The sequence below is a fragment of the Arachis ipaensis genome, chromosome B1, assembly GCF_059453495.1.
Source record: "Arachis ipaensis isolate K30076 ecotype BB chromosome B1, ASM5945349v1, whole genome shotgun sequence".
Classification (NCBI taxonomy): Eukaryota; Viridiplantae; Streptophyta; class Magnoliopsida; order Fabales; family Fabaceae; genus Arachis; species Arachis ipaensis.
In genome coordinates, this window is record NC_142436.1 from 59,205,586 (window position 1) to 59,215,161 (window position 9,576).

General features: G+C 33.7%; 2 protein-coding genes across 2 annotated transcripts; one reads left to right on the forward strand and one right to left on the reverse strand.

Moving 5' to 3' along the window:
* Window positions 1-2,956: 2,956 nt before the first annotated feature.
* On the forward strand, window positions 2,957-5,328 carry LOC107648514 (uncharacterized). The gene is made up of 6 exons (XM_088503285.1): window positions 2,957-3,320; window positions 3,432-3,667; window positions 3,859-4,074; window positions 4,181-4,273; window positions 4,370-4,471; window positions 4,951-5,328. The coding sequence occupies exons 1-6, from the start codon at window positions 2,957-2,959 to the stop codon at window positions 5,326-5,328; spliced, it is 1,389 nt and encodes a 462-aa protein (XP_088359411.1).
* A 2,605-nt stretch (window positions 5,329-7,933) lies between these two features.
* Window positions 7,934-9,356, reverse strand: LOC107618097 (uncharacterized). The gene is made up of 2 exons (XM_016320034.3): window positions 8,839-9,356; window positions 7,934-8,181 (listed from the first exon to the last, which is right to left on the reverse strand). The coding sequence occupies exons 1-2, from the start codon at window positions 9,233-9,235 to the stop codon at window positions 8,018-8,020; spliced, it is 561 nt and encodes a 186-aa protein (XP_016175520.1). The 5' UTR covers window positions 9,236-9,356; the 3' UTR covers window positions 7,934-8,017.
* Between the last annotated feature and the right edge of the window lie 220 nt (window positions 9,357-9,576).

Consider the following 9,576-nt stretch of genomic DNA (forward strand, 5'->3'; position numbering starts at 1 on the left):
ATATGACCTCAATAAAACGCCAGATGAGAATGAATATCCGTATAGTGGAATGTCTCCTGATAAGAAGAATGCTTGGCACCTATCTATGTGGGCGACACGATACCTGAACCCTTGAGGATATTGCAATAGTATAATTGAAAATTTTGGTTTCAAATTTATAGGATGCCCAAAACTTGTGTTTTGAAGTTGTCGTGACTTTATAACGCTTCATATTATTTTTAGGGATTGTTAGTATGCTGCATTGAAGACCATTAGTCTACTATTTTAACTATTTCTGCATTTTTTTATTTTGACTACTCCAAGATGCTGATTAATATAAAGTTTTTTGGGACAAATTCAGTTTCATTGTTGTTGGCAATGAAAATATGCCAAATGATCAACAAGCCCAATTTGATTTTCCAGGCATTGCAGAATAATCTTTGCTGCACGTGTATCATTCAAGATACACAAAAAAATAAAGGTTTCAATTGCCATGAAATTGTCACTATTTCAATTTCACGGTGTTGAATGCTTATGTTTAAGTACAAAGTCCTTGCAAACAATAAAATGGGAATAATAACTAGTGAAAAATTTAAGTTCAAATCTTGTTAAATGCTACAAATGCTACAGTATGAGCAAATAGAAAGTATGGCAAATCCTTTGCAAAATAGAAAGATAAGAACCAGCTGCACCATGAACTGCGGCAAAATTGGGAAAAGTTTCTCCTCCACTGAAATATCATAACCATAGTGAAGATAGATGTGATAGAAATGGATGGGAAGAAATTTGGATCAAGAACCAGGATAATAGGGATGTTGTAAATTATGGGATAGATCCTGAAATGGACAATAAATCCATAGTAAAATATATTATTTTAGCATTAAATACAAAAATTTTATCACTGTTAATATATATAACAATCAAAATTTATTTATAGATATTGAATAATTAATAATAAAATACAAAAAAAATTATTAACGAAAATTTTGGTAAAAATATAATTTACCAAAACTTAAAAATTCTTGTAAGGTATTTTAAAAAAAATAATCTAATTATTAAATTATATTAAAAATACAATTTAATCAATAAAAGAATAAATTTTTAACGGGTATTTTGGTAAATAAAATTTAATGATAAATAATAAAATTTGTACTAATGGATTTTTACTTTAAATTAAATATTTTTTTCTTATAAAATGGATATACTTAACATTAGTTAATACAAAAGGTTTAAAATGGTTTAAAGAGAAACTTTTATTATTATTATTATTATTATTATTATTATTATTATTATGATTATTATTACTATTATTATTAAAATTATTATTATTAATATTTCTAAATTAAAGAAGCGGTAATAAATTTTGATTGTACAATATTTTTATTGTTTCAATTTCCTCTTGCTATAATCATTCCCGCGTCTCACAATTTTTTCTTTTTATTTGGACAATGCTATGATCATTATATAACAACTAGTGGGTATGGTTTTACCCAATTTCAAAAAAACCCAGCTACTGCGCCCTACCCCTTCTCCTCACTCCTTATACACATTAAAACCCACAAAGCCCTAGCTCACTATTCTGCTCTGTCTTTGTTGTCGACGAAGAGTACTTCTCATCCGCATCCTTGATTTTCAGGTTCAGAACCTCCCGGTCACCTCGCTCTCTCTATCATTTCAAGTTCCAGAACCTGCCACCCTCTCTATCCCGGTAACCACCCCAATTTCTTTCAAATACATTTGTGATCTTCTAATGTTATTGCTTCTTGCTATCTGTCAATACTTGTTGGGAAACAAGTGTTGTGTTTACTTTCACAATTTAGAATGAGAGGTGGAGTATAGGTTCATTACTACTACTGTAATTATCTTGCTTCTCATGTACCCATGAAGATTCTGACTTTAATATGTTTTGATGAACTTGGATGCATCATAAGCTTGCATTTATGCCATCTACAACTTGATTTATCATATATGCCATTTTTATCAACTCAGAATATGCTTGGGAGTTTGATGTAATTAGGAAAAAAGGATGAAGGGTAGAGATTTTGGGAATTAAGAACTCCCAGTTATAGGTTGAAAATTTGTTATTAACCAATTATTACATACACAATAAAATTGGAATAGTTACTTGGTTAGCAAATAAGCGTGTTATGTGTTGTAACTTCTCCCCTGTTTACACGTTACCATTGGTACATATTATTAAAAGTTATTTGTGTTTGGACTTTGGTAATGAACAAATCAAGAATAGAGTCATGGGTGAAACATTATTTTATTTTTTATATAATCAAAGTATGCTTGTTTTTTTTATTTTTCTTTTTTTAATAAAATGGCACATTTGTAAATAAGGTTGCTTAGTGAAGAAGAATGGATTTTGGCAGTTCCAAAAGAGTGAGTACTATTGTTTTAGTGGTATGATATAATGCTACACGACAACAAGATAAGAAAATTTGGTCCATATATATATACTAGAGTTTTAATGATTAATTAGGTCATACAGGGACATTTTTTCTATTAGATTTTGTTATTTAACTTTTCAAGATTTAGCTATTTCAGATAAGCAAATATTTGTAACTTATATATAGGTCAGACAAATTATGCTTATATAGAGATCTATGCTGGTGGGTTTCTTAGTCAGGACCTTGTAGTATTTTTAATAGTCCAATTTTGGTGCATTTGTATTGTGCTTGTAAATGCATTTAGATAACTGTGTCAAAAATTTAGTTTTTCACATTGCTAATTATTTTGACGTGCCGGGCAATATTGTTCAAATGCATCTTTTAAATTCTTGTAGCAAATCATTACTATTGACTACTATAAACCCAGATTATGAAACATGTATATACCTTCTGCTCCAGTGATTTTTTCTGTTATAATTGTTGATGAATGCTGTTCGAACTCGATCATGGTTACACAAAAATTATTTTAATTGGATATTAATTTGACTTGATTTTATCCTGTCCACTGGTGTTATGGCATTTAGATGGCTAGGAAAGGTTGGTACACGAAAAAGCCAAAATCAGGACCAGGATGTCAGCAACCTCTAACCGCTCCACCTTCGGGCTCAGGTTCCCACCAGGCTGACTCTCAAGTCCTCCCCACTGGTGGTGACGGCATCCCTCCAACTTCCCGCCCATTTCGTCCGCCGCGCAGTGAACCTAGGCCTGCTACACAAATGAGCGCAAATAGCGTTCACAACTCGGAGCTAGGCCAGGAGACCCTTTTGGAGGCTAATGCTCCAGAGGTAGAATCTCGTGATCATGAAGATGACGACCACTCTAGTGCTTCTGGAGCTCAGAGTCGTAAAAGGCGCAAGACTACAGAATTTTGGACAGTTAAGATAATCGGTAACGTATTTTATAATTTTTCTATGATCGATTTGAGCTATGTTAAATAATTTTTTTCGTGCATACTTTCAACAACGGATGCACACATAAGGATTTATATTTTGCTTATAGATTCTGACGGCACAGTCAAGCCGGCAAGATTAAGCGTGAGGGAGGCTATGGAACGGCCTAATGGGAGAAGGATCGTGCTGAGATTCAACAACGAAATGCAGCCAATTGGAGACGAGGCTGGACTGCTAAGTGGGGTGCTTGGTCTGCTTGGATCTGACTACGCAAAATTTCCTATTGGTAAGGAAAGTTGGCACAAGGTTACCACTAAAAACAAGGTGTATAACGAATGTGTGAAGGTAAAGATTTAAATCCCCTTTGTAACAAATTTGCTTATTGTTCAATTATTGACAAATTGTATTATGAAATATATGTGCAGTAAAAATTTCAAATCTGCTTCAATTTAAATCCCCTTTGTAACGATTTAAAACCCCTTTGTAACAAATTTATTTTATTAACAAATCTGCTTATTGTTCATTTATATGTGCAGCAAATTTTTCATTTTGACGAAGATAGTGAAGGTAGTATCAAGAAATATATTTTGCAAAGTATGGGAAGGTCTTGGAAGGAAACTAGGCTGAGGTTGTATAATGCCTTCTACGAGCCAACATTCACATTTGAGCAGAATATCGAGCACCGTCCGCCAGGAATTGATCGAGAGCACTGGAGAGAGTTCCTAGAATATCGCGCCAAACCTGAGACGAAGGTAATCCAGTATACCATTGGTAGAATGTGCTGTATTTTATGTAGCATTAAGTGCTGTTAAATCAGTATCTAATTGTGACTTTAATTTGGCTTTTATGGACCGATAGGAGAAATGCAAGAAGAACGCGACTAATCGATCAAAACAAGTATATACCCACACTGGCGGTTCAAAAAGCTTCGCACGGCGGATGGAAGAAGAGGTACTCCACTTGTTATTCACTGTTTGGACTATCTATATGACTTCAGTTTTCTTGATTGCGTGGAATACGGTAATGGCGTAAATGTTGTTGTTACAGTCTGAAGAACAAGGAAGAAGAATTGGTAGAGGAGAGCTATGGATAAAAGTGCACAAGAAAAATGATGGCTCCTATATGAATGAGGAAGCAAGGGCAATTGGTGTAAGTACTACTTCTCATAAATTTTCGGTAAAATTATGTTTTCAAATACGTTAATAGTTTAGTTCTCTATTATATTTTGTTCTGTTTTTCTTTGCTGAATGGTTTGGACTTGGGTTAGAAACAGCAAGAAGGTATTGAAAGATGAGTTTCTATCAATCCTAATTCAAAATGGACCCACGGAAAATTTTTTTTCCAACACTGGTTTCTTTTATTAAGTTTGCTATTTTACCTCAGTTATTTCTAGAGAGTTTAAACTTCTATGTAATTTAGAGACAGCTAGGTTTAAATTGAAATAAATCAATTTAAATTATTCCTTATTTCTTTTTATAGTGTTAGCAACATCCTATGTGACGTGCGTTATTTTGGTTGTTTTACATAAATTACTTTCGAACCATATATCTTTCTCTCATATTTGACTGAGTTTTTATTGACATAGACCGATAAATGCTATGATTGTATTTGCTAATTTGTGTCTGTAGGAAAGAATTGAGGAGATTGAGCAACAGGATGAATCTTCTAGAGTGTTGTCTCAAAATGACTCCATTGCTCAGGTTTTTGGTAAAGAGAAACCGGGTAGAGTACGTGGTGTGGGTTTCGGTCCGACTCCTACCCAACTCTTCGGTTCGAATTCACGTGCGCCAGGCAACAGAGTCGAAGAAGAGGAGACCCAGAGGAAGTTGTGTGCACTGGAGGCAGAATTGGAAAGCGAGAAGTTGAAGAGGAAGGCGATGGAAGACGAGGCAGCAGCAGATAAGAAAAAGATGCAGGCGATGGAGAGAGCTCTGATTTATCTTTTTCAAAGGCAGGGTGAGGAGCTGCCGGGAGACATCGCTGTAGGGATGAGTTCCGTCGAATGAAAGAGTGAACAATAATAGTAGGATTAGATAGTGTTTGGATCGAATCAAGTATTTTTTTTCTTTAAATTAGACTATGCAACTCTTTGCAAGAGATTTGTACTCTTCATATTTTTATGAAAATATTATTTTGGCTTGCAGATAATTTATTTGTTTTTTGTACAATTTTACATTCTAAATTCTAAAATATATTAACACTTAAGATATTACAAAAATCTAAAAAGCCACAAAAAGAAAACAAAATAGATCTGATATTAAAAATTACACGATTTTTTTAATAAAAATTCTATTTTCCTGTTTTTTAATTATTCTTAATTTTGCAGCGGTTTAGAACAGCCGGAAAATCGAACAAAGTAATTGGAAAATTTGCATAGATTGCGGCGGTTACAAACCGCCAGAGAATGTTTCGGAAAAACTGGACCGTTTTGTGGCGGCTCTAAAAACGCCGCAAAACAAGCGGCATCAAGCAAAGATCAAACTGAATTGTGGCGGTTTTGGAACCGCCGGTGAACATGCCAGTAATTGTGTCACCCTCGTTTAGCGGCGGTTTTTTGAACGAACGCCGCGAAATACTTATTTGGCGGCGGTTATGCCAGCGGTTATTAAAAACCGACGCCGAATATAACCCCCGCGCCCATAACCGTGGCAGTTGGGAGAGCCGCCGGTCTTTGATTTTGCGGCGGTTTAAAACCGCCGCTAATCATTTTAAAAAACGCCGCTATGCTCCGCCTCTGCTGTAGTGTATTGAGCCTGAAAACTCATTTATCATCCCACACTATCATTTTTCTTCCATTGCCTATTAACCGTTTGCAATTTCTCCTAAAAAATTCCTCCCATGTATTAAACTTCTCCGAAAGCATGAAGCTTTTTTGTGATCTTTGGCTTCCTAGAATGAACAATTTGAAAAGGTATATAACTTTAAGTGTCCTGGCTCTAACAAAATTTGGATTCTCTAGAATTCTCTATGCTTACTTTGCTAGATGAGCCACATTTTGAGTATAAATCCTTAAAACCCAATCCTCCATTATTCTTGCTCACGGTTATTGAATCCTATTTATTTTCAATGAATTTCACGCTCTTGCCTAGATGAAACCCACAAAAATTTTGCTACCCTCGCACTCAATCTTTGACAATAGATCAAAAATTACATTCATGGCATAGGTAGGAATCACCTGGACAACGACCTTGATCAAAATTTCTTTTCCGGCTTGGTTCAAAAGTTTTCTTTCCATCCATCTAATTTGTTTGTTACTTTTTCTTTGATCCATGCCAAAACTTTATTTTTGAATCTCCCATAATGACCAGGTAGTCTTAAGTACTTCCCAAGGTTATCCCAAGTCTCTATGTCTAGAATTTTTTCTATATCACTCCTTTTTTTGATGGAATAAACCTGATTTCTAAAAGTTAGGCCTGATTTATTCAAGTTGATTCGTTGACCTAGCACATCCATATATTCATTAAGGATATAGACAATTTGGTAGACTTCTTCCTCAGTAGATTTCGGGAGAATTATGCAATCATCTACAAATAGAAAAAAATAATTGGTACAGTAGCGCTCATTCTAAATCTGTGATTGCTCTTTTTTTCTACGCTTCTTATATCAAAATAGAAAAGAATTTAGCTGTAATTATAAACAAATATGGTGACAAAAGACCTTCTTGTGTCAATCCTTTTTAGGGCACTATTCTATTTGATAATACCACATTCACTTTAAATTTATAGGATGCTCATGTGAGGTTGTGACACATTTCATAATTAGCTCGTTCCATTCTTTTTGAAATCTAAAGGCCTCTAGGACCTTTTTTATAAAATTCTACTCCATCCAATCATACGTCTTGCTTATGTTTAATTTAATTACCAATTTTTTTTCTCCTGTTCTATTTTTTCACCTTAATCCATAAGAAGCTTCTTAAACTATAAATATTATCCTGAATTAGCCATTTATTAACGAACACACTTTGAGTGGAAACACTACTTTGTCTAGTACTTTCCTTAACTTTATTACCAAAATTTTTGAAATAATTTTATTGATGAAGTTACAACATGAGTCTTAGGTGATTCAAGATTTCTGACTGCTTCACTTTTGGTATCAACACAATCATAGTATTGGTTACACATAGAAGGAATGTTGATTTCACAAGCCTTCCTCGAAGTTTGGGCTCAAAACATGTCGGCCTCAAATCGCAAGTCCTAATGTGCAACAGAAGCACGGAAGATTCAACTCTCCTCCTACAGCGATTCATGAAGAATGTTGAAGACAAGCACCCTCCTTCAAAAACGATAACATTTGGCCGTTTTCTATTTCATTTTTAACGATTTACCACTCTCGTTTTTAATTATTGGAAAAGTATAAGTGGATAATAAAAATACTAAATAATATAAATAATAGATATATCATATGTTCAATTTATTAGGTGTACGAATGATTTTTCAAATATTAAAATTTAGGTGAATAATTTAAAAATGTAGTGTATTTTTATTTTTTTTTAGGCTAATTTTAGAGTTTATTTTTTCACATTGTTTACAAAAACTATTTTCTAGCTAGTAAAATTCTTAATTATTACCGCACTAATTAGTTTCGAAGTAACAAAAAATATAAACTTAAATGTTTATGCCACTTGTAAATATTTGAATATCTGGTCAATAAATAGCCAAGCATACAAATATAGGTGGTGCATATAGTTGTTCATATCTATAGCAAGAGATGGACAAACATCATCCATGGACACACATGATCAATTGCTATGTTCTTTTTCTCAGAGCAACAAGTTTTCTTAGGAAGAGGAGGAAGAGCCTTTGGGCACAAAAAGAAATTCCTTGAACCCAAGTTCATCACCTTCTCATCTCGCTCCAAACCTACATGCACAGCCAAAATCATACACATATCCTTATTACATTATCATGAAATTAATTAATTAATTAATTAATATACAGAGTTCTGCATATATATATATATATCAGGTCATCAGTAAATTGGGCATCAAAATTGAAAGAAAAGTTAGTTGTTAGTTATTACATGCAACATTAATAATAATGGTAAGCTCAGATATGCAATTATAATGAAACTGATTTCAAATAATTGTTGTCTGATCCGTACTTTTTATTCTAGATAATTAAGAACCTTAATAGACAAGACAAATTTTTATCATCATATTCATTAGTCAAATTATGAAGACATTAATTCATAAATGAGTAACTAAACATATATGAACATTATTTTTAGAAGATTCTATTTTATAACATAATTTAAAACTCCCTTAAAATGTTTTCATATGAACAGTCTCTCTGATTATTATTTTATTTATTTTCTCTTGGTATATATTATGGAGTCATTTTGAGTTTAAGGAAAGACAATAGTCATATGATGAGTAATTTAATAACAATAATGCTGCATAACTTGTTAAAGATTTTAAGTTACCATTCAGGTGTCATATTATAGTCTAATTTATTCAGTGAAAATATAGATAGAGCAAGAAAATGAAAAATAAAAGATAAGATAATACTAATAATTACTTTCAAGGGCAAAAGAGGAGTAGTGAAGGTCATAGCGGTTAGGATCAGTGTCCTTCAAGAATGGTCTCCTCTTCTCCTTCTCATAAAACGCCAATGCTGCCTTCACCAAGTCGCCGACGGTGTCCTCTGCCGGTATCACCACTTGCATGGCACCCGGGCTATTCTCTAATGTCACGTTCACCAACAATTTTGCCGGCCGTCGAGGACTGTTTCCTCCGTTTTGCATGGCGAAAAATGGAGGAACCCTCGGGGGCGTAAGAGATGTAGGAACTAGTGTGCGAATGAGGCCGGAATTTTTCTCTGGCAGCACATTTTGGAGTTTAATACGGCGGCCAAAACCCAACGGGCCGTTATCGGAGATTAATTTTCTCCGATGACCCTGTTGTATAGGAGTCATGCTTATTAGGATAAGTATTTTTGCGTTTTCTTTTTCAAAGCTGCGCTATGTTTGCATGTATTGCACTTGAGGCACTTGAGAAGCAAAAGTATTGAGGGAGCTAGTCCTATTCCTAACTTCCAAGTAAATACTAACAATGCAAGCAGAATGGAGATATAAAATGTAAGGTTTTGTTTGGATTATTATAGGAAGCTTCTCGGAAAGTGTTGAATCAATTTATGTGTAGATATCGTTTTTGGCTAAGGAGTTTTAGAATTAAAAATGATATTTAAGTAATAAAGAGTAACGGTAGAGAGAGAATAATTTAAAATTATTTTATTTAATTTAATATTTATAATTTT